Source organism: Bicyclus anynana, chromosome 2, assembly GCF_947172395.1.
Source record: "Bicyclus anynana chromosome 2, ilBicAnyn1.1, whole genome shotgun sequence".
NCBI classification, from domain to species: domain Eukaryota; kingdom Metazoa; phylum Arthropoda; class Insecta; order Lepidoptera; family Nymphalidae; genus Bicyclus; species Bicyclus anynana.
In genome coordinates, this window is record NC_069084.1 from 2,390,813 (window position 1) to 2,417,846 (window position 27,034).

The window sequence follows — 27,034 nt, forward strand, 5'->3', positions numbered from 1 at the left end:
CTAGAGACCTGGAGACTCAAGGTCAACGTGGCGAAAACCCAGGCGATCTACATAGGGCGATCCCACCTACCGCCCCCGGTGTCACTAATGGATGAGACTGTCGAATGGTCCCCGACGGCTAAATACCTCGGAGTGACCATAGACAGGAATCTCTCCATGCGACACCACGTGAAAAATGTGGTCACGCAGACGCGAGCCGCACGGAGGCTCTTGCGCCCTGTGCTAGCGTCTCAGCTGCCTCTTCGTGCGAAGCTGGGTATCTACAAAGCATACATCCGCACGCGCCTTACATACGCGGCCCCAGCGTGGTACGCGCTGGTCTGCGAGTCTGGCCGCAAATCGCTACGAGCGCAGCAGTCACTGTCGCTGCGCACAATTACCGCCGCCCCACGCTACGTACGGAACCAGGTCATCTCCAGAGATCTGAACATAGAGAGCCTGGACGACCACATTCGCCGCCTGAGCATCTCAATGTTCGCGCGCGCTGACGGAGCGCGATCCCAGCACCTGCGAGGTATCGCGCCATACCATCGACGTCCGCCGGACGCACGAGGACTGCCACGAGACCTGATCTCCTGAAACCCCCCCCGGACATGACCACTTCCTCACTGCTGGCTGACGGGCGCTTGCCGGAGTTTCTCCGGCGAGCTCGACCTCGCTGAGCAGTGGGTGTAGCACCACCAGGATTTACCACTCTGCCACAGTTCCGCAGATCGCCCGCGATACCTGCGAGCTCGATCGCGATGCGGCAAGATAGCACCGGATCTGAAAAACCCGGTGTTGACACCACGGACCTAAACAGGTCCCACCCAGCGCCCCGCCTGTCGTTGCAGGCGGCGTCGAGCATCACAGAGAGGGGCCAACGCCCCGACCACTGTTACCCTGTGACCCGTGGGGGTTACCGTGGAAGACCCGATCGTCGTCGAAAACGACACTTTGCAATTGCACGTTGTAGAGTCAACATCTCCTGAGGATGCTCCGGTTTCGGGGTGAAACGTACGTAGAGAGTATTTTGTCGGACCTGGGTGACGTTGTCGCATGGGTTCGCCGAATTTTCGCGGATGATAGCAAAATAAATAAATCATTATATAATCATGATGAACTTCCGCAAAGTAACGCCTGCTTCTATCCAATATTTACTGAACTGATTTCGAAAATTCTTTTATCTATCAATGCTACGTTATTTGTGAGTATCATAAGCTATATTTTATCAACGAATTCCCACTGGAACGGGAACTACGCAAATGTAACCACGCTGTGTCTGCTATTGGAGATGTTTAGAACAAGTATAGACAATGCACAATTTAGTTCGTATAATTTTATGGATATAATTATCTGAAAAATAGATTATATTATTATTATTATTCTATGTGCTAGGGAAATATAACGTATAAACCACAGAATAATCAATAAAAGGCAGATAGAGCGTACGGAACACGATGGTCTCGTAGCCGCTCCAAATACAAAATTCAAAAACAAATACATTGTCCAGTTAGTACAACACAAAGCATCGCATCAGTAACTTTCAATATTATTAAAAAAAAATGGCGTCGTTAATTTTTAAAGAATTTAAAAACTGTTCACAAAAACTAAAGAAATAAGATGGAGTATTTTTATATTGGTAATTATAATATTAATTTACGGACTTGTTAGTTGCTGCTTTTAGTGTTAAATTTTTAAATACAAATTATGGAAAAGGTTGTATATGCGTATGTCAAGGAGACGCGTGACGGGTTTTTTATGGGCTCCACCACGCTGCTTCTAAAAACTCTGTATGATTTTTGTTCTGTGAAACTTAGATAATTTATACGTCTAAATAAAGTACTCGAAAGCGTGTAACATGCTCCTTGACTGCTATAAAGAAGAGTCGTACATCACGCCACCGGTTAATGCTTTTCAAGTAGGTAAGTTGGCAACTACGTAGTTACGCGGTGCAAGTTTTATGCACGTCTCATATTGGAAAATGGCGGACGAAACTTTGACGGGAAGAGGATTATGTTTTTAATAGTTTGTGTATAACATTCATTTATTTATAACTAGTGGATGCCTGCTACTTCGTCCGCCATTAGACTATTTTAATTCAGCCTTGCCGCAAAATACTTCAACGATCTACCTCCCTGCCAAATTAACATCATTCTAAGTGGTTTTCGATGTAATTTCATGTCGTTACGCTGCTAGATAATTAAACGAAGTTTACCAAGCACTAGTGAAGTTTTCTTTGCAAGAATCTAATATTAGTATGAGCAATGGTCAAGATGCCGACAATTATGACGTCACTCTTTTTCAAAACACCTCGGAAACTCTTTCTCCGTTATATATAATTCAGTTGAAGAATTTTATGAAATCAGTAAAAAATTCAGTAAATTTTGAAAATTTTTGTTTATTTCTTTGCAAAAGCATGTGAAGCTTTAATGTATTAAGGAACACCTGGTCGCTTTGTCCCCAAAGGCTCACAGGTAAGCCGCATCTAATTAGTGACGTCGCCCTAACGGATATCCGGGACCGTAATGAGGATGTATGGCGTCACTAGCGTTCCCAGATTTATCCTCCACAGAGGCTATTTTATTATTTCATTAGAATAGTATTATTATGAAATGGTTGCACAATGAGGGTTATTAAAACTCGAGTGGAGTTTATAAACCAAACGAACTGAGGCATATAATTTACCAATACGTATAAATAAAATTCAAGTGTCTATCTGTGATTTAAAAAAAACTGTGTTTTTCAAGTGCTCTATAAGAGTAGCTTACTTACACGAGACTAAAACACAATAAAGCTTTTTCAAAAATTTCGTCTGGGCTAATCTCTGGAATAATTAATCCGATTTAAACGGGATCTTTACTGGTAAAGAGGCTATTGAGCAACACATAGACTACTTTTTACTCAGAAAGTTCCATGGTTCCCGTGGGATTTATGAATTTAACGCTAACAGAGTTACTGAGTCCGCTAGTTTTAACTCTTCAGCTATATGAAATTAAATATCACGAGTCTCAAACACCGAAGGAAAATCATCGTGAGAAAACCTGCATACTTGAGAATATTATTAATTCTCTTCGTGTGTGAAGTCTGCCAATCCGCATTGGGCCAGCGTGGTGGACTATTACTACTATTACTATTACTATAGAGTAGCCTAACCCCTCTCATTCTGAGAGGAGACTCAACAGTGCTCAACAGTCAACAATGAGCCGAATGATGATGATGATGATGATGAGAATGATGATATATTAAGTGAAGACGATATAATACTATTAGATACCTACAGTCCAATATTTCTGTTTCCGAGCTTTGATTTTAAGAACCTCCATTGTAAAGACGTTCCACGTCACAAACACGTGGATCACTATCAATAATTCTATATCGTTTTTGTTAAAAACTCTCTTCTGACAAACTCCACGTAATTCCTAACTGGGCTTAATATTCTGTGTGACGAGGGTGCGTTATTTACGACCTTCATCTCGTTTCGCACCCTTCCTACGAGATTCTAGATCTCGCGAGCGACGATGGATTTCGACTTTCGAAAATCTATTGCTTCAAAGTAAAACAGACCTAAGCACATTGTCTTAAAACTCCTATTTGTCCTACCATCTACATTGAGATGTTCAAGTGAAAACTTATTGGAAGTAAAAATTCGTGCTACGGAATTTTAGACTGTAAATAGAAGTATATTAGGTCTATTTTACTTTGGCATCGATAGTCCTGGGAGTCTCAAAAATCATGGTTGCTTGCGAGATGAACAGTCTCGTGCTAGGGTGCTGATTTATAACGCGACCTTATTTTCGCGCAGCAATTGAGAAACCTATGTTTTCCGGCTTTCCCCCATCGCTGACAGGTTGGCGTTTGACTACTATATCACCAAATGATTTTCCTTTACTGGGTTTAAGAAAAAGGAGGTGAACTAATTGGTCATGTATGTTACATTCATAAGAGTAAAAATTCAAGAAGATCATATCAATGAAGGCTTATTTTTTTGTAAATATTTGCTGTTTAAAAGTCTCGCTGAACCTAAACATCCGATTGATTTATACAGAGGTGTTTATGGAATCTCAAAAGGACAATTAAAAACATCGAAGTAGATCTTAGATCGAAAACTATCACTTTGGTTATACGGATTTTTGCCGTTACGAATTCTATCAGATTGGTAAGTATAATATACAAATACCTATTTTTATAATAGTAAATATCCCCTTACCTGAAATTTAAACTACACTATTGATGAGTTCCTTAATGACAAAAGTGCTTGGAGGCCATTAGATCAGCTTCCACCTTCACACAGGAAGTAAAACTATAAGAAATTGTAGTGTTCTTATAAATTGTAAATTATAATACAGTATGATTTTTTTTAAAAAAAGAGCAACCTGTTGAGTTTCTTGCCGGTTCTTCTCAGCAGAACCTGCCTTCCAAACAGGTGGTAGAGTCTTTACAAATAATCACTGACATTTCAAATGTGCTTGTAAACTGAGCCTACTTGAAATAAATAAACTTTGAATGTTGAAATGATAATGCGTAAATATGTATAACTAGCCGACGCTCTGCGTTTCACCCGCGTAGCTCCCGTTCCCATGAGAATATGAGGATTAAGTATAGCCTATGACACTCACAGAAAACGTGGCTTTCTAGTGGTAAAAGAATTTTCAAAATCAGTTCAGTATATCCAGAGATTACCCCCTACAATACTACCAAGTTTTCCTCTTTATAATATTAAGTACTTACATATATATAAAGGTTTAGTGTAAGCACTATCAAGAGACTCCTGCCCGTTATTCAACTGGCACTCGCAATCGGCCTCAAGAGGGGCATGTATTCAACAATAGCCCTCTTAAAGTCGCTCCGTTTGACCGTTGAGGTAATAGACAACAGAACATAGCCTGTCGTAGTCAGACCTTCGTAATTTTATGCAAGCTGTAAGCCACTGTGAAATTTATACGTGGTAGCTTTGGGTTGTAGCAGGTTTCAAGGGTCCAGACCCCCAACCATCCGAGTATAAAGCGTATTATTTATATTTTCCTCGGAATAATATGAGAAATCATGTCTCCAGTCACCGCCAGGTCAAAAACACTATTGAAAATAAATTTTATAGGTCTACCAAATGGTCGCTAATCATCAAGCTGAAGGTATGACGATTGTGGACATAATTTCACGTTATATTTAGTAGAAAATATATAAATAAATACGTTTTACACTTGGACAATAGAGAGCCTACATACCTGCTAATCCCATCATTGTCCATAGTGTCTTACCGTACCTACGAATAATGTAATTTATTTTCATTATTCGTAGGTCGGGCCACGCAGGCTCTGAATGCACAAGTATATTCTGATGTCACGAGATAAAATTCAAAACTCGATTCCTCTGCGGCTGCAAGTTTAGAGGCGAACATTTTATGTCGATGGTGATTGAAAATGCAGTTTGTTACTGTATGACTTTGTAACGTTCATTCAAACGCTCTTCGCGTTCAGAAGAGATTTATGGCGACTTTTCTGTGAAAATATTGCTGAAATATTCATCTGTTTTTTGCGAAATAGATATATTTTGGAATGAATATCATGTCAGATTGTCAATTCCAGTAACGAGTTGGTTAAAATAGTGTTACACTTCCCTACTTTCAACCCCCAGAACTTTTAAACGGCTCAACCGATTTTCATCAAACATATCTAAGAACACTCGCATAAGTCATATTTCATACAAAAAAAAAACTAAATTGAAATCGCTTAATCCGTTCGGGAGCTATGGTGCCATAGATAGACTGACATACTGTCAGACAGACAGGTCACACTTATAACACTTCTTTTTTGCGTCGGGGGTTAAAAAAAGCATGAATCAAAACGAAAATATATCTCTCGCTCTTAAAGTTATATTTTAACCAGTAGGTACTTCTAAAAGCCTTGAAAACGATAAGAAAAGTAAATATTCTGGACATGTGAGACATTGAAAAATAAAATACAGTAGGTACGTGAGCAAGTAAGACGTATTACCTTTAAAACTAAGGAAATTTTGTTACTTTCACAAAAAATCCTCTCGGATCCCCAAAAGGGCCTCGAAAGGTTAATGAAATCAAAGAGCTACACCGGAGGCAATCCAAGGACAGGGATAACGGACTTTTTGATCGAGGGTGGTTGTACTATATTTTTCTTTTAAATCTAACGCCAGGAAAGATGCTAAATAAATATTACTATTGGAAATGCGAAAGAAAGTCTGTCTGTCTGTTTGTTTGTTACTTTTTACGGTAAATCTTTAAACCGATTTAGATGAATTCACACCGCCTTCAAAGTGATCAGTAAGTAGAAAATATTACAATGTTATTTTTCATTTTTTAGTTTCGTATATAGGAAGGTATATATTTTTGAAGTCGGTTTTATTTATCTAAATAAACATTTATAAATGTATAAGACATGGAGGCCCTTGGCCATGGAGTCGCAGTGCCAAAAAATTCTTCGAAACATTTCACCGCGGCTAGTTACCTCGACTCGTGAGTGGTGACAGAAGCGATGGCTCATTTTTTGCGCAAAGAATCACCCTGGCTGTCCAGCGCGGAAATGCAGCCAGTATTTTTGCCACCATTCGACGTGAACATGATTTGTATAGTTATTAGAATAAGTTAGCTTAAGTTCCTTTTTGTATTCTTTCTTAATGTATAAGAAACGTGTATAAAAAGTGAAAACAAAGTAGGTACTGTAGTAGATACCTATTAAGGAGTAAGAAACGGATGGTACCTACGGTAAAACTTGTTAATAGGATTCTTCGTGGAATACAAAATTGTGGACCGATATTAAAGTTAATAAGTTTGATAACTCGACGAACTTTCGAATCTAATTACGTTGAAACAAATGAGCCGCCTTTTGAATTTCAATTTCTTCATTGCGTGAACGAAATAAGTATATGTATATATATTTTCGTTATTTATAATCAAAGCATAAATCTCACGTACTGTCTGAATATACGTAATATAAAAACAAAAGGTCTTTCATTACAAAATCTCGAAAACCGCTAGACGTACAAAGATACATACAGCCGAACGTAGAACCTCCTCCCTTTTGGAAGTCGGTTAATGATGACTCTTTACACAAAAATAAGGTAGGGAATTAGTTTATAGTTACCAGATGTTCGCTAAGAACGGATTTTGCGACAGGGTCGGATTTAGGAGGTCTAAGACGAAAAAAAGAGGTACATATGCTTGTGTCGATAATGGGAACTTAGCGAGATTGATTTGGATGCGGTTTTTTTAATAGAAAGCTGAGTTTCAGGAAAAGGTTTTTAACTTTACAGGGTATCCTTCTGGTACCTATACGGGTACCACGCTGATCCTATGCGGGTTGGTAGGCTTAGAGTGTTAATGTTGATGTTCAGAGGCTAATTATAACTGATGTGATGTGATCTCTCATCTCCGAGTTATAATTTTTTCTAAGATTTTTTTGTTGACAAAGCTCAATACTTCATAACCCAACTCAACCTCGTGATCCAAAGTTTCATACACTAACCATTTGACCATCAAAGACAGTTCACATTTATTATGACAACCAGCCAGCTAAGATATCATCATCATCACTAATAACCCATATTCAGCTCACTGTAGAGCACGAATCTCCTCAATACGACTGTTCGTGTTGTGGTCCTTTTTGGGTATTACTGTCCACCGCACAATTCAACACAACACAATTTAGGTCTCACAAGCCAAGTAGCACGTCGATTCTCTTTCTACGATTGCAAACGATTCGAAAACTAGAAAAATGTATTGGAATGACATTTGCTATCGATAGGTCACGTGATCAAGATCTTGTCATTCCCATACATTTTTCTAGTTTTCGAAGCGTTTGCGATCGTAGAAAAAGAATCGACGTGCCGCTTGACTACAGGGGCAGACGTGATTAGCAATTTGGCAAGACTATTTATGTGCTCTTGCAGTCTGCTTTTATGTTATATTGCGTTTTATGTTGACTGCTATTTTGGTGAACCAGGAGATGTTTAATAAGCTAAAGTATAAGTTACCAATATCAGAAGTAGAGACAGAGTCCTTGACCAGGCGGTACGTGTCGCCGTTGATGCGCAGGAAGTCGACGCAGCCGAGCAAGCCTTCCGCCAGCCCCAGCTTGCTCTGCAGCCCCGTGGTGTTGCCGGCGCCGCCCACCCACACCGGCTCGCGGAACGTCATGCGCGAGAACAGACCCTGGGAATAGAGACACCTAATTATACTCTTGAACTGTTATGTTGAGAGCCATAATAGCCCAGTGGATATGACCTCTGCCTCCGATTCCGGAGGATGTGGGTTCGAATCCGGACCGGTGCATGCACCGACCAATTGTGACGGCCTCCGTGGCGCAGTGGTATACGCCGTAGACTTACAAGACGGAGGTCCTGGGTTCGATCCCCGGCTGGGCCGATTGAGGTCTTCTTTAGGTGGGAGGCTTCGGCCGTGGCTAATTACGACCCTACCGACAAAGACGTACCGCCAAGCGAATTAGCGTTCCGGTACGATGTCGTGTAGAAACGGTAAGGGATGTGGATTTTCATTCTCCTCCTAACAAGTTAGCCCGCTTCCATCTTAGATTGCATCATCACTTACCATCAGGTGAGATTGTAGTAGCTAACTTGTAAAGAATAAAAAATAAAAAAAAACCTCCAACTTTTCAGTGTGCATTTTAAGAAATTAAATATCACGTGTCACAGACGGTGAAAGAAAAACATCGTGATGAAACCTGCATATCAGAGAATTTTCTTAATTCTCTGCGTGTGTGAAGTCTGCCAAACCGCATTGGGCCAATGAGGTGGAATATTGGCCTAACCCCTCTCATTCTGAGAGGAGACTCGAGCTCAGCAGTGAGCCGAATATGGGTTGATAATGATGATGACTATGTTGGCTGCAGATAACATTAGAAATACGAAAGATTGCGGGGTTACCCGCCAAAATCATCCTCCATATTCAAATTTCATTTTTTCACACCACACCTCAGCGTTTGGGTTACAGGAATCGATGTGTCAAATTTTAATTTAATTGGTCTAGTAGATTCGGAGAAAATTTACTGTGACAGACAGACAGAATAAGTGACCTTATAAGGGTTCTGTTTTTGAACGCATGGGATTTGGGCCCCTAAAGCCAGGCTTTAATACAAAATCCCATTTCCCCTTTGCTATAAGCCATAACGGTAGCGATAGTAAAGTTACATTACCCATTACAACTAGGCTGATCTGGCTTTTCGAAATTGCTTAAAAATAACAAAAACAATTTTGATAATATTACCTATTCTATCGTTATAGTAGGTATATTTTGCCTACTCCATAGGTAAGCACAATGTCTACCTAAAGGGTATGAAATTAGGTCAAGTACATACAAATTAAAACGCTCTCACTAAAGGCGAAACGTAATTTTAAACGATTCTTGGCGAAATTCCGAAGCGTTAAAAACGTTCCCGTGCTAAGTGAACGACAATTACAAACTTGCGGATCATTACACGGCGGGAATTCCGTCAATTATTGTACAACATTAACTTGGAGACTCCACAATAAGTGCTGAAATCCGCCTTTTTAGTGCGCAAATTATAAGCTGATAGCGTTTTCTGAATTTCAATCTACGTAGTGAAGCAACAGTAGTGACTAAAAAGTACATTTTGACTGACAAACAGATTTGCTATTTTAAAGCTCAATTTTACAGAATGAAATTAAAAGAAAAAACTTGTATAATTGCTTTTGTAAGAAATATCTTTTTAATTTTTAAACTGTCATTTCATATCGTGATTCACCACTCCACAATTGTTGGTATTGTTACTTCAATTTCGTGGTAGCAGATTATTTTTATGAATTTTTAATGATCCTAACGAACATAAAAAAACTTCAAACAACTACATATTTTTGTTACTTTAATTTTTAATATGTTTCCGATTTTTGTACTTATAGAATTTGAAAATATACTTACATCAAATGTAATGAAAAGTACTTAGATCAAATCAAATAAATAAAGCAAATTGCTTGGTAAATCAAGTGGGTTAGCTTATTTACCAAGCAAGTTACAAGTTTGTCGGTCTAGTGAATCTACTGTCGGTTCGGAACACACTGTACAGAAAATAGTAATCTAGAAACCTAAAATTATATCCCGCTGACTCTTGTGTCTTGTTACCTACGTTAAAGACTTTTGTCCTTTCGGTTTCCCTTTGCGAGACACGAATATTTTTAATGAGTGATGCTTGCACTTTGTTTTTTAAAAGAGGTATTTCGTTGACGGTATTTCACGCCATTGGCCCTGCTTTATGGGGGTTCCCGTGAAGCGTAAAAAAGGGTGGGCGTGGGAAAATCAAATGATTGGGGTGAGGAAAAAGGAGGAAATTCATGAATTGTTGAAATTCAAATTCATTACATTCGGTTTACAAACACTTGGTTAATTAACACGTTTCATATTTTGACTATTTGCAGTTACTCTACACTTACAGTTTTCGAAGGTAGATTCTACTAATAATAATTAATAATATCTTTATTCTTCCGACAAATTGAGCACTCCCTCCTTTTTTAAAGTCGGTTAAAATGCAAAAAAATAATTATGTACTATTTATTCAATGCTATTAAAAAACTCCACCTATCGAACCAAGTCTTATTATATCTATAAACAACATCGAATTCTTAAGGACAAAAAATCATCAAAATCGGTCCAGCCTCTCTGAAGAAATGCGCGTACATATTTTTATTTAATTTGTCTGACCCTCTGCATTTTTTTTCAATATTTATTTTTATAGTAGGTACATAAATGGATGTATAATTTCTTGTCGCAAATTGTTTACGTATAGGGAAGAGCGGTATTCGTGCCTACAATTTAGTTAAAACTTCCCTTTCACTAACCGTGAGGGAGGTTTAAAGATAAACCAAGTTATGCTCCCGAAGTTATACGTTCCTATAACACGACTCCGCTCATTCCACATTCACGGAGCCCAAATAAAAACCTTCGCAGGTTAAATGGGTGGAGGGGGAAAACTTGCCTATAACTTCGACACAACTTTCCGAGGTGGTGGAAACTTCGCTGGATTATAAGATTGTGATACGGATTCAGAGGTAAGTATAAAATAGATATTATGTTTGTATGGCTACAACATGACTTATTTTATGCTAATTTTAAAGAGAAGGAAATGTAATTGAGTACATATCTATATACTAGCTGACGCCGCGCGGTTTCACCTGAGTGGTTCCCGTGCCCGTAGGGATACGGGGATAATATATAGCCTATAGCCTTTCTCGATAAATGGGCTATCTAACAGTGAAGGAATTCTTCAAATCGGACTAGTAATTTCTGAGATTAGTGCGTTCAAACGAACATACTCTTCAGCTCTATAATATTAGTATAGATTTGTTATGTTTCGAATATTTATGTTAGATACATTACATAAAACGTCTTGACATTATAAACATGACATTATACAGTTTTCCAAAATTAAGTGAGCTACAGTATTGCACGATTTTGTATATTAAACAATGGGTAGCTAATTGACGTCATTATTAATTAAATCTGTTTTTATATGACGAAATATGGAAGTGTGTGGAAAAGTCAAGTGGGAACTTACTTTGATAACGCTGCGTTATACTTTCAAGATCTAACAAAACAATGCAAGACGCGTTAAGTGTTTCATAGATCCACCAAAAAGTCCGTGTTGTATTGTACACCATAGACTATCATTATAGATTAGAATTAGAATTAGTAGAATACAATAGAATAGATAAAAATACTTTATTTGTTAGCACATTGAAGACTTAAAAGAGTATTAGACACGTCTTGATACTTATAACTATTATTTATAGAATTAAATGTGTTGTGCCAATTGCATACATTTTTATAATAAACTGCCACATGAAACCACTGGCATGTCTCTCAATAAGTTCAAAGTTTATTAAACGTAAGCTTATAGAAAAGTCGTATTATAGTGTCAATGACAAAATTGCTTGGAAATGAAATGTATTACATGACAGGCTACTTATATACCAATTGTTAAATGGTCATAAACTAAAAAAGGATAAACCTGGATAAGAAAAAATGAGTTTCTTGTGGGCTCTTCTCGGACCAAGGCGAACCCTTTGGAACCTTCGTAACTTTAATTTTAAGTTTTCTAATAATTATTATTACCATTATCTTAAGTTTAATATTATTACCTGATGTTTCGAAAGACTAAGCTTATTTGAAATAAATGAATTTTGACTTGACTTTGACTTAATAAAATGGATCCGACTCAGCTATAATGTTGCGGGTACATCAGTACCTACAACGCTGATATTCTGCCAGATTCTATTGAAGGAAGGACAGAACATAAAAACTAAGAAGAAGCTTATAAACCTTATCCTACTAGTATTATAAACGCGAAAGTTTGTATGGATGTTTGGATGTATGTTTGGATGTTTGTTACTCTTTAACGCCGCTACTATTGAAGCGATTTGGCTAAAATTTGGAATGGAAATGGATTTTACTCTGGATTATCACATAGGCTACTTTTTATCAAGGATAAATCCATGGTTCCCGATGGATTTGTGAAAAACTAAATTCCACGCGAAGTCGTGGGCGTCCGCTAGTTTGAAAGTAAATAGAGAAAACAGTGTAAAACTATTATGAAAGAAAACCTAGTAGTACCTAAGTAGTTGCTTAATTTACCTACGTTGAACCTTTGAACTAAAAGTTTCAGAGAGAAATATATTTTCTTATTGAAGTAATTTTAAAAATTACTTATTGGATCTAGGTTTCATGGAATAGCTGGAAGTACTAAAGATGTAGAGTTACTTAATTAATTGCTAACTACTTAAGCTCTCTTGGAGATTTTCTACAAAGAAATATTTTCCTTTAATATTCCGTTAGGCAAAAGCCTTTGAAAGAAGCTAATCATTTCTCGGTGTCGGTGCTGGCTTGATTATACCATTTCGAGCTATTTAAGTGATTGCAATGCATCTGTTGCAGCTATCCAGGTTCGAAATTAAGTGAAAAAGTGTGATATATTTTATGTTTAACTGCTGTAACGGTTTCATAGAGGATAGTATTGGGTATTAGTAGTATTTCAGATGACTACTTGGTCATCTAAGGCGAAAACGATTTACTTTTTAATTTTTTTTTATTTTTAATATTTACAAGTTAGCCCTTGACCATCTCACCTGATTGGTAAGTAAGTTATGATGCAGTCTAAGATGGAAGCAGACTAACTTGTTAGGAGGAGAATGAAAATGCACACCTCTTTTCGGTTTCTACACGGCATCGTATCGGAACGCTAAATCTCAGTCGGTAGGATGGTAACTAGCCACGGCCGAAGCCTCCCACCAGCCTAGTCAATAACAACAAAAAAATGACTACCCCCGTAAGAGGAATATTGTACCTATTCTGAACGTTGTTTCTATTAGTAACACGTCAGATTGAATTCCTAAATAAGCCTCATTTTCTTTATCTTTTGACGGCCTCCGTGGCGCAGTGTTATGCGCGGTGGATTTACAAGACGGAGGTCCTGGGTTCGATCCCCAGCTGGGCCGATTGAGATTTTCTTAATTGGTCCAGCTCTGGCTGGTGGGAGGCTGGCCGTGGCTAGTTACCACCCTACCGGCAAAAACGTACCGCTAAGCGATTTAGCGTCCCGGTACGATGCCGTGTAGAAACCGAAAGGAGTGTGGATTTTCATCCTCCTTTTAACAAGTTAGCCCGCTGCCATCTTAGATTGCATCATCACTTACCATCAGGTGAGATTGTAGTCAAGGGCTATCTTGTAAAGAATAAAAAAAAAAATCTGTCTTAAACGACACTATATATAGAAAATATTTCGAAACTTGCCTAATTATTCTCCTATTTTTAATCTTAAATGGGAAATGAGTATTGGAAAGTTACCTCCAACAAGGTGCAAAATAAAACACTTCCAACTTACAGGATTGGAAAAAGTTTCTTTACCGCTAAATTAAAATTGAATTACAAAGTATATAAAACTTGTATAAAACAAATTTGTCCCCACCGCTCCGTTTCCTAAGCTTTCAATGGAGCGACGGCGCTTTTTGAAATTCGCCGCACATTTTTGTACAATAGGTGACGAAAAGTGTTTTTTAAGCACTTTTTTAAACTTCAGAAGTGTCGGGTTTGGGTGGTAATATGAGTTATCATTGTAAACTAACAGTCGGTATCTATTTAATAATCATCATCATCGTTATCATCATTAATAACTCATATATTCGGCTCACTGATGAGCACGAGTCTCAAAAAGAGAGAAGTTAGGTTAATAGTCCACCACGCTGACCCATTGCGGATTGGCAGACTTCACATACTAAGAGAATTCTCCTCAAGAAAATGTTTTTCCTTCACCGTTGAGACACGTAATAATTTATTTCTTAAAATGCACACAACTGAAAAATGGAGGTGATTCCCCCGGACCGGATCCGAACCTACGCCCTCCGAATCGAGGGTAGAGGTCGTATCCACTTGGCTATCACGTCTTCAAATAATTTAATAATAGTCCTGACAAAATTTTACATCGCAACTGTGGCATTATTTGTTTGTTTGCATTGACTAGGTTCTGAAATTACAACCCCCCCAGCCAAGTGGCACGTTAATTCTCTTTCTACGATAGCTAACGCTTCGAAAATTAGAAAAATGTATGTGAATGACAGATCTTGATCACGTGACCTGTTGATAGCAAATGTCATTCCCATACATCTTTCTAGTTTTCAAAACGTTAGCGATCGTAGAAAGAGAATTGACGTGCCACTTGGCTATGGGGGCAGGATCGATTTGAAAACTCTTTCATGGATGGAAACCATAGCTTTAAATTGAAAGCGCTAAAGCTAACGTTTTTTTTTAATTCCGTGGTTACACAGGTAAAAGCTTAGCGCACACTAATATACACTGCCACAGACTCACCTAACATGGAACATATAACATACCTTAGACCTGCCGCGCACTCGTTTCCCGTTGTTGAGCTTGAGCCAGGCGTCCCACCGGTGGCGGTACATGGAGATGGTGTTCCACCGGCCCAGCTGCACCGGCTCCGGCGAGCGAAGCACCCCCGCGCCACTGCCGCAGTCGAACCTGTGGACAACAACACTTATATTGAATAGAAGCTTTAGTTTACGGATCTCTTAACTAGTGGACCCAGTTTAATCTACGTAGTTCCCGTTCCTGTGGGAATAAGTAGATCAAATATAGCATATGTTATTTGCTGCTAATGTAGCTATCCATTGGTGAAATAATTTTTAAAATCAGTTTAGTGGTTTAGGCGTGAAAGCGTTGGTATAATTAGTATGTGAATTTGATTATTGTTGTACGTTTTCGTGCTTTAAATAAACAGGAGATTTTAACAAGGCTTTACGATCGTCATGAAAAGCCGTACATAACATAACTATCCTTTTTGACAAAAAAAAGAAAAACAGAAAATTAATGGAATAAAGTTACATAAACAATCTGGATAAAATTGTAAATTAGAAGCTTGTGCTGAAATGCGAAATTAAATAAAAACACCAACCCTTTTAACTCAGTTTCAAAATTTATTTCACATCACGTTTGTAGCTTGAATGTAAAATAAAAAACGCTGCCCTGGAGGCGTGTAACGACTTGTGTGAAACATCGTGTATCCGAAACGCGGCTCCCGAAAATGATTAAAATTTATATTGTACCATGATTGTACCCATAAAATGTATTGGAACGTTAGACAGGCAAAAATTGTTCGAGCTTTAATAACATTGATACGTAGTCATGGCGTTTATTTATAAACGCATCTATCCTTCAATTATAAAATAAATAGTAAGGAAACAAACCTTAATTAATCATCATAAGACCAAAGAATTTGTTCGGTTGAACAACTACAAGACGGAATGTTAAAACTTTTTTTTGTGTATGGTAATTGAGGAACTCCTACACTACATATTTTTTATATTTTAATGATTTTTTCACTTGTACGGCTCGGGCCACACGCGTAACCGCAACCGCACAAGGTTGTACGCATCTTTTGAGTTCATGTTCATGATGAGCTAACGCACTCGACAGAAGTAACTCCTCATGGCCAGTCTTCATTAGGGACGCGAGGCACTAAACAGGTCATATTGTTCTAGCCAGCGATTCATCTTGGGCCGCACGTATATCTACGTGTCTGTCTGTTCCGCTAGTATGTCATACGAACCTCAACTCCACATGGCCGTTCCTCAGTAGGAGCGCAAGGTAGTCCCCGGACAAGTCATCATACTCACCCGTCAGAACCACACCTTGGGCTGCAGCTGCAGTTGCAAACGCAGCCGCAACCGCACACGTTTGTATGCGTCTGACTGTTTCACCAGTGTATCATACGAACCTCAACTCCACGTGGCCGTTTCTCAGTAGGAGCGCGAGGTAGTCCCCGGACAAGTCATCATGCTCGCCTGTCAGCAGTAGCACGCCGCGCGCGCGCTCGGGCCGCACGCGTAGCCGCAGCCGCACGCGTTTGTACGCGTCTGTCTGTTCTACCAGTTTATCATACGAACCTCAACTCCACGTGGCCGTTCCTCAGTAGGAGCGCAAGGTAGTCCCCGGACAAGTCATCATGCTCGCCTGTCAGCAGTAGCACGCCGCGCGCGCGCTCGGGCCGCACGCGTAGCCGCAGCCGCACGCGTTTGTACGCGTCTGTCTGTTCTACCAGTTTATCATACGAACCTCAACTCCACGTGGCCGTTCCTCAGTAGGAGCGCAAGGTAGTCCCCGGACAAGTCATCATGCTCGCCTGTCAGCAGTAGCACGCCGCGCGCGCGCTCGGGCCGCACGCGTAGCCGCAACCGCACGCGTTTGTACGCGTCTGTCTGTTCTACCAGTTTATCATACGAACCTCAACTCCACGTGGCCGTTCCTCAGTAGGAGCGCAAGGTAGTCCCCGGACAAGTCATCATGCTCGCCTGTCAGCAGTAAAACGCCGCGCGCGCGCTCGGGCCGCACGCGTAGCCGCAGCCGCACGCGTTTGTACGCACCGCGCAACGCACGCAAGGCCAGCCACGACGCGCCCGAGAAACGTGGCGTTACGATTTTTGTATCTGTAAACAATTAATCATTATTTAATTGATATTTAACACAAGTTTTAACCGCCGATGGACGTTGGGGTCCCAAGGTGTGGCACCCCGTACCGAAAAGCGCAGTGATGGTCAACCTCCCACTAAGCGAACCGAAGACACCGAGAAGGCTACAGGGATCCGCTGGATGGTGTGCGGCTCAAGACCGTGGTGTTTGGAAGTCCATGCAAGAGGCCTATGTGCAGCAGTTGACGTCATTCGACGGCTCCCTGCAACCCGTTTGATATCCTCGGTCCACCTAGTGGGGGGTCGACCAACACTGCTATTCCAGCACCTTGGGACCCCAACGTCTATCGGCTCTTAGAACTATGTGGCTTGCCCATTGCCACTTCAGCTTCGTGACTCGCTGAGCTATGTCAGTCACTTTAGTTCGTCTGCGGATCTCCTCATTCCTGATTTCTCACGCATAGAAACTTCATGCATAGTACGCTCCAGTCAGCTCGCTGAGTGACTTTGAGCCTTATTAGAAAATACACGCACTGTTCGAAGACTTTTGTGACTTTTTAGCCTTAGGTTAATAATAAAATTTATCTCGCTCCACTAGAAATTATCATTAACTAACTCTGTAGGCCTATACACGATATGTAGTTGACGCATGCTGGCTAATGTATGTCCCTCTATCGGTATGAGACATACAATTTTAAAAAACAACCATTAAAAAAAATATGCGAACGAAGTTGCTACGACTGTGTATAATACGACTGAATAATAAATAGTATCAGTTCACATCGGAATAAATACTGAAAACTTTTAAATTAATAATCACGAAGCGTAATATTCTGTTACATTTAATAAATAGCTTTGTGCTATGAAACTATTAAAAGCAAAATAAATTTTAGCAAATAGGTACATGGAAATGCAGAAAATAAATTAATGCAGAGACATTTAACATTTTATTTTCCCGCATTCTCGCTCCGTGCCGGTGGAACATGTTTTTATTTTATTTAAAAAATATAAACCATATTGTATTCGCAATGACGTAAATTAACAGCGAATCGGAATTTCATTTCACTGCGGAATTCAACTCTGTGTGTAGACTAGGTACTTGTCTGTATAACTTTTTGCTATAAAGCTTTTCCGCACTTTTTGACGCCTAAAGCTATTAATATTATAAACGACTGGAACAGAGGAATTCAATTTTTGCGTACAAAAATCTCTACATCAGATATCAAAGAAACAATAACTTTGATCATGTTTATAAGACATGGCCAAAATTTTAGGCGCGTTTGAGACTCTCATAACTCTTATTTTCGACTTTACTTAACTTGAAAAAAAATACTTCACTTATCACCTACCGAAACCTGATGTTTTCAAAGCTCATTTGAACATTAAAAAAACACACAAACAGCCATACATAGAATCTAAGTTCTCTTCTGTGGAAGTCGGTTAAAAAGTAGTAGCAACAGCGAAAGGACTGTGGTATCACGATAGTCCCTCATAACAAGAATAAACTTTTAGGTTCTAACCACAGAATCAACAATGATCCAGAATGAGTATTTACAAGCAGCGTGGTGAAGCCGCTTAACCCATAAAAAAACAAACGACACCCGTCTTTAAATCCGTATATAGAATTTTTTTTCATAATTTGTATTTTAAAATTTAACACTAACAACAATTACGTAAATTATTATAAAAAAATACTCTATCTTTACTCTATTTTCTCTACTTTTTGGGAACAGTTTTTTAAATATTTAAAAACATAAGACGCAATTTTTCTCGAATAATATTAAAATTACTGATGCGACGCTTCGTTGACGTTGACGTTAGTACGACAACTAACTCGAGAATGTATTCGTTTTTGAATTTTGTATTTGGAACGGCTACGTCACCGTCGTGTTCTGTGCGCTCTATCTGCCTACAATTCTTAATCTGTGGTCCTAACATACGATAAAACAGCGTTTTAACTGATAAAAACGTATTCGGCCCAACTTTGCACGCGTAGCCGCAGCCGCACGCGTTTGTACGCACCGCGCAACGCACGCAAGGCCAGCCACGACGCGCCCGAGAAACGTGGCGTTACGATTTTTGTATCTGTAAACAATTAATCATTATTTAATTGATATTTAACACAAGTTTTAACCGCCGATGGACGTTGGGGTCCCAAGGTGTGGCACCCCGTACCGAAAAGCGCAGTGATGGTCAACCTCCCACTAAGCGAACCGAAGACACCGAGAAGGCTACAGGGATCCGCTGGATGGTGTGCGGCTCAAGACCGTGGTGTTTGGAAGTCCATGCAAGAGGCCTATGTGCAGCAGTTGACGTCATTCGACGGCTCCCTGCAACCCGTTTGATATCCTCGGTCCACCTAGTGGGGGGTCGACCAACACTGCTATTCCAGCACCTTGGGACCCCAACGTCTATCGGCTCTTAGAACTATGTGGCTTGCCCATTGCCACTTCAGCTTCGTGACTCGCTGAGCTATGTCAGTCACTTTAGTTCGTCTGCGGATCTCCTCATTCCTGATTTCTCACGCATAGAAACTTCATGCATAGTACGCTCCAGTCAGCTCGCTGAGTGACTTTGAGCCTTATTAGAAAATACACGCACTGTTCGAAGACTTTTGTGACTTTTTAGCCTTAGGTTAATAATAAAATTTATCTCGCTCCACTAGAAATTATCATTAACTAACTCTGTAGGCCTATACACGATATGTAGTTGACGCATGCTGGCTAATGTATGTCCCTCTATCGGTATGAGACATACAATTTTAAAAAACAACCATTAAAAAAAATATGCGAACGAAGTTGCTACGACTGTGTATAATACGACTGAATAATAAATAGTATCAGTTCACATCGGAATAAATACTGAAAACTTTTAAATTAATAATCACGAAGCGTAATATTCTGTTACATTTAATAAATAGCTTTGTGCTATGAAACTATTAAAAGCAAAATAAATTTTAGCAAATAGGTACATGGAAATGCAGAAAATAAATTAATGCAGAGACATTTAACATTTTATTTTCCCGCATTCTCGCTCCGTGCCGGTGGAACATGTTTTTATTTTATTTAAAAAATATAAACCATATTGTATTCGCAATGACGTAAATTAACAGCGAATCGGAATTTCATTTCACTGCGGAATTCAACTCTGTGTGTAGACTAGGTACTTGTCTGTATAACTTTTTGCTATAAAGCTTTTCCGCACTTTTTGACGCCTAAAGCTATTAATATTATAAACGACTGGAACAGAGGAATTCAATTTTTGCGTACAAAAATCTCTACATCAGATATCAAAGAAACAATAACTTTGATCATGTTTATAAGACATGGCCAAAATTTTAGGCGCGTTTGAGACTCTCATAACTCTTATTTTCGACTTTACTTAACTTGAAAAAAAATACTTCACTTATCACCTACCGAAACCTGATGTTTTCAAAGCTCATTTGAACATTAAAAAAACACACAAACAGCCATACATAGAATCTAAGTTCTCTTCTGTGGAAGTCGGTTAAAAAGTAGTAGCAACAGCGAAAGGACTGTGGTATCACGATAGTCCCTCATAACAAGAATAAACTTTTAGGTTCTAACCACAGAATCAACAATGATCCAGAATGAGTATTTACAAGCAGCGTGGTGAAGCCGCTTAACCCATAAAAAAACAAACGACACCCGTCTTTAAATCCGTATATAGAATTTTTTTTCATAATTTGTATTTTAAAATTTAACACTAACAACAATTACGTAAATTATTATAAAAAAATACTCTATCTTTACTCTATTTTCTCTACTTTTTGGGAACAGTTTTTTAAATATTTAAAAACATAAGACGCAATTTTTCTCGAATAATATTAAAATTACTGATGCGACGCTTCGTTGACGTTGACGTTAGTACGACAACTAACTCGAGAATGTATTCGTTTTTGAATTTTGTATTTGGAACGGCTACGTCACCGTCGTGTTCTGTGCGCTCTATCTGCCTACAATTCTTAATCTGTGGTCCTAACATACGATAAAACAGCGTTTTAACTGATAAAAACGTATTCGGCCCAACTTTGCTGAGAACTCATTTGTTTAGCCGCCGTCGTATTCATCACAGAGACGCCAACACCCGTCCAACTCGGAGATTAGGGTCATGTAGCGGACTAAAGAGGCAAAAATTACTACACTAGCACTTTTTACATTTGTGTAATACGTTTGACGGGGTGATAGCCCAGTGGATATGATCTCTGTATTCGATTCGGAGGGCGTAGTTTTGAATCCGGTCCGGGGCAGGCACCTCCAACTTTTTAGTTCTGTGCATTTTAAGAAAATAAATATCACGACGTGTATCAGAGAACGATAGATACAAATTAGCATGTGTAATTGGAATGTTTGCTTTGAGCATGCTTATTAAGGAGCATACTTAAAAATAGCATGCTTATTGCTAGCAAATGTAAACTGCATGCTCGTACGATATACTTAATATCACGTTTTTAGCATGCTATTTTAGAGCAATACACTTCACACTCATAAATAGATTATCGGCGCCATTATAGTGCTTCAGTTGTTTGACTGCTTATTATTATTAGTCTATGCTGATAATTATAATGAAACACCCCCTTAAAATAAAGGTTAAACAGCGAAGAATGTATTCTAGTGTACATTATTTTTTACCGACTTCAAAAAAGGAGGAGGTTCTCGTATGTTTTTTTTTATTTATGTTTGTTACCTCATAACTTTTTAATTTCTTGACCAATTTTGAAATTTCCTTTTGTTTTAAAGAGTATACTTCCAGATTGGTCCCATTTAATTTTCATGAGAATCGGTTCAGTTTAGGTTCATTTAAAATGAAAATAACGAAATTTTCCGTACTGTGGCGCTTTCGTTCACTATGCTAGAACACACTAAAAACAGAAAACTTTATGATTTAAACGGCTTAAGTTAATGCATCACTGTGTTGACACCGTCAAAGTGATCAGAAGGTAGCACATACGATGCCATTTTTCGCTTTTTAGTTTATTTTTGTGATTTTGAGTCGGTTAATTTTTTTTGTTAAAAGCTTTTATTAGTAATAGCAGTTATTTGAAATTTTTAATACAGCAGACATTTTCTCACTAAACAATATTGCCACGGGTTATCTCAACAAGGCTCCATAAAAGCAACAGGAGTTAATCTGAAATTATAATGAGCGGGCCTTATTACTTATTATACGCACGCGGCGGTAGGTGGGAGGCGTTTACTGCGGTTGTAATCTTCCTTGGCCCGCACTTTGTTCGTAGCTAAATTCCTACATTTTTATTACAGTTTTTAAGTATCTCGGAAGGGTTTTCTGCTTCAAGTTCAACCTAGCTTTTTGTGGTTTTATTATTTAAAAAAAGACGTTTTTTTACTTTTTATGATTAGATATTAAAGTGGTGAGAGCCGTGATAGCCCACTGGATATGACCTCTACCTCCGATTCCGGAGGGTGTGGGTTCAAATTCGGTCCGGGGCATTTATCAACCCTTAATCGGCTCACTGCTGAGTTAGAGTCTCCTCTAGAATGAGACCAATAGTCCACCACGCTGGCCCAATGTGGATTTGCGATATGTGATATTTAATTTCTTAAAATGCACACAACTGAAAATTTGGAGGTGCATGCCCCGGACCGGATTCGAGCCCACACCTTTCGTAAACGGCGGCAGAGGACATATCCACTGGACTATCACAGCTCTCGAATATCATGTACCTAGCTATGTTTTACTATACCTTAAATAGCCATGTATTCTAATAATTTAATAAAAAAGGGTTACGAAAAAATATCTTCAAAACATGTATAATTTATCATTACGTATCTAAAGTATCTAAAGTAGTATATCCAATAAAACACGCATAATCGAAATACTTGTATTCCATACTGTAAAATTTTATGCGAAAAAATATACGGGTTGGATTGAAAACTTTTTTTTTATCAAAAGAATAGCAATGCTACATAGGAATAGTTGGAAGTGGCTATTCCGGTATAGAGTTGTTGTTTAATTAAATCCAACATATTTTATAACTTCGTGTATTGCTCTTGAAAAGCGTTGTGATTGCACAACGTAGAATTCACAAAAATTGGTTTGGAAGAAACTTATACGCGAACCAATTCTGATTCGGAAATATTCACAACTTGGGGTCAACGAGGAATATTTATAGGGTTGTGTCTAGAGACAAAAGTTTTGAAACTTTCGCCTTTTGTATGAAATCGACATTTCTTTATTTATTTAAAAGTAATAGCAGTTGCACCGCATTTTTTTTATTCATTACAAGTTAGCCCTTGACCATAGTCTCACCTGTTGTTAAGTGATGATGCAATCTAAGATGGAAGCGGGTTAAATTGTTGGGAGTAGGATGAAAATCCACATCGATTTCGGTTTCTATACGACATCGTACCATAATGCTAAATCGCTTGGCGATACGTCTTTGCCGGTAGGTTGGTAACTAGCCACAGCCAAAGCCAGCCAGCCACCAGCCGGACCTAGACCGACTAAGAAAACCTTTATCGGCCCAGCCGGGGATCGAACACAGAACCTCCGTCGTGTAAATCCAACGCACATACCACTGCGCAACGGGGGCCGTCAACACGGTGAAGATTTCGTTTTCTAATGGAGAATGAATTTTTAAAATCAATCATGTACTTACACTTACAAATTACTTTTTTAATTGAAACGTAATAAACATTTTATTAGCAGTTACTGCTACCGTAGATCGTAGTTGTAGTACTCGATCAGAGTCACAGAGTAGAAGATTTTATAGGGGCTGAGTCCATTTTACTCTCCCCTTATAAAAACAACGCAAGTCACCACACTGCATGGGAGAAGCACTCTAAGCATTAGGAGTGGAGATGAAAGCATGCAAGAACTTATAGATCGAACCCCCCTATATCACTTAATGTAATTCAGGCTCGCATTCTTCAGTAGGGGCACCGCTGCGAGGGCGCGGTAATCGAAAAATCCTGCACCACGGTCGCTAGGGTTGTCGATTACTTTCAATTATATTTTTTATAAATTTACGCCGTAGAGATATACTCCATGTACCACGTAGGTAACGTATGTGTTGAATTAATGATATTTTAATCTTAAAAATGTAGGTTGAATCTGATGTATGATGTACAAGTAAAATTGAGCCTTATACATTTAACTGTACTATACAATTTAATTTTAATAATAATAATTTTAATTAGAGTATTAACTCATAGCAATTAAATATTAAAAGTTGTTATAAGATTCTAACTGAAAATATAATTTACGTTTAAAAAATTACAAAAGCGACACAATGGTTTCGCTTTTGTACCTGCCTTCCGAACCGGTGGTAGAATCTTTACAAATAGTCAACTGACGTGTCAAAAGTGCTTGTAAACTGAGCCTACTTGAAATAATGATTTTTTGATTTGATTTGTAATATTTTATTTATTAACATTTAATAAATATTTATTTAATTAATATTTAAGTTCATTTTATGTTAATTGTTTATCAAATTCTGTATTTTTTTGTAAGAGATAAAGCTGTCCACCCGCAAAGCAATAATTTTAGTCCATGTGTGATAAAACATTCGTGTTTTTAACGGTTTTCAACTAAAATTACTTTGAAAATAAATTATAACTTTAAAATATCAAAATTTTGAAGTGATAACTTCTAACGGGAGGGTAAACCGCTTCGTAACGCATCACGGCGACACTCTGTCTGACTTCCCGTTCTCTCACGCATAAGTTATCACTTCTGTCGAGCATTTCGAGACGCAAACGTTTCTTTTTTTTAAACAAAACAACCAATATTTAATTATATTTTCAGTGCGTTGAAAGTAACAACCCTACGTTTATCCCATCGAAGCCTGCAGTGTCCCTCTTGGGAAACTTTTATTATTGAAGTAATATAACATCACGTGCAGCCACGGTACGTACTTTTACTTACTGGCGTATATGTGAGGGAGACTCATATATTGATTTATGAATATTTGATTAATCAAATGTGTAACCACTGAGTAAACTTTGATTTATGTCTCTCATTTATTTATTACTTCTTTTTTTTAAATTTTTAACAATATAAGTATAAAATACAAAATTTTATTAAAAATTGATTTACTATTATGTATCGTGATCCAGAAAATCAGATACAGTAATTGAATATATACACTATATTCTATTCTATATTCTAAAACAAAAAAAAAACATGAATTTTTACCTTCACCCGAGCTTATATGTACCTCAAGTTATAAGCTTCTGTTCAAATAATTTTACTGTACAAATGTAAGAAGTTACAATTTCATATAAAGAACATTGTTGTATCAAAAAAGTGAAAAAATTTGTGTTTGAAATTTATTTTAGAATATTGCATGTTCTAATGAATAATTTTCAGTATTATCTATAGAATTTGGCATCCGTCAAGATATGATTTTAATATTGAATTTGGCTTCCATTTTAACATTTATGTTTTGATGGCATTTTTATTTCGTCAATAATAATAATTCATATGACGTGCTCAGGCCTACGAGAATGTGAAGAGTCTGCACTCAAAATTACGGTAGTTTCCAAACTACAAGTGCTACGCCGTAGCTGCTGGCGTAGCACGTGTGTACGCGTCGTAGCTGTCTTTCGTAGCCAATTAAAAAGTTCTCTACAACTATTATCGTGTTAAAACTAAACCCTAACTCACATCTAGCATTCGCTCTATACAAATATCGACCTTAATCTTAAGTGCTAAAGTGTATTTAATTCTTTTCCAGCATATCATGATTGTCAGCGCGGATTTTGAAGACTAAAGACCATTTGGAGAAAGTATATACGTCCATCTTTAAAATAAGCATTCTTCACGTCATTAATATATCTCTTTCGTTTTTAACTAACCTAATATAGTTTATGCTAGGGGTATAAGTACAGAACATAAAGTACTTATGCTGCGAAAAAGCGGGTTATTGAGCAAAACTATTAAAAACTTAAAATTAAGCCTGTTAAATAATATATGTTGATCAATATTTTGTTTATTACTACTACACTACATGACGTTATTAGGGATAAATTAAGTGTATATGAAAAAGATTTACAAAAATATGAATTGAATCTCAATATATAAATGCGAAAGGTCGAAAACCGCTGGTCGTAAAAGAGGAAATTTGACAGAGAGGTTTTGCAATAGGGCCGGATTACGGAGGTCTAAGAGCGGACGAAGTCGCGAGCATCTTCTAATTATTAATAAATTAGCCATGAACTAATTTAAAAATTACAAAAAAAAACCAAGATGGCAACTATAGACCACTCAATAGTTACCGTTTTTAAAACCATTTATATCATGTTTATTTCTCTAGCTAATTATCTTGAAATACTTAGGCTTAAAGAACTCCGTGTTGTTTAATCAATAGTGCAAGTCATGTCGATGTATCACAGACATGAGGCAGAGGCGTGAGGCAGTGAGTTACAATCCAGCAAGTCACAGTCGGTAATGGAACGAGCCGTCGCCTTTGAGATGGCGCGCAAACATCGAAATACACACACAAATAAATCCTACGTCGAGAGGACCTCGCCAACCTACTAATAGATTAGCAAAGAACAATGACGAGGATACTTTTGTTGGAATTTCAAAGCGTCTACGAATGTAAAATATTGCAATTTATCCGTACTAAGATTATAACCTTTTTTCAATGATAATTTTATATTATAGGAAGGTTACGTACCTACAAAACACCGCAAAAAGTGATCCGAATTTAGTAGTTTTTTTTAGTAACACCACTGAGCGCACACATGCACAATTTTGTCTTTAATTCCATTATATATTTATGTAAGTGTATATAGTTTATTTACACTTCCTGAACACACAACTTGATATTGTAGACGATATTTAGGTATAATTTGTTTAAATAACGTTCGTTGTTTGATTAGCAACCAAATGAAATTAAGTCAATTTTCCACATTTGCCCGCCTCACAGTTTTGAAAAGCTAGTGCACCATCTCTAGTATAAAATATAAGTAAACTGATTTGAATAAATTTTTGTATAGTTATAAATCATATTTTCTCGAAAATCTAATTAGATGATAGTGAAATAAGCGTTGAAAGTTTGTATTATTTGTTTTTTTTTTTGTAATATTCTTCA

The 27,034-nt window shown here is 38.1% G+C and overlaps 1 protein-coding gene across 1 annotated transcript in view; it reads right to left on the bottom strand.

Moving 5' to 3' along the window:
* The window catches only part of LOC112043757 (pikachurin), a 156,295-nt gene that overhangs the window by 17,842 nt on the left and 111,419 nt on the right, over positions 1 to 27,034 (bottom strand). The window contains exons 6-8 of the mRNA XM_052886383.1: positions 16,770 to 16,971; positions 14,863 to 15,007; positions 7,984 to 8,161 (exon numbers count right to left, since the gene is read on the bottom strand). Coding sequence (XP_052742343.1) covers positions 7,984 to 8,161; positions 14,863 to 15,007; positions 16,770 to 16,971 — 525 coding nt within the window. The remainder of the gene's footprint in view (positions 1 to 7,983; positions 8,162 to 14,862; positions 15,008 to 16,769; positions 16,972 to 27,034) is intronic.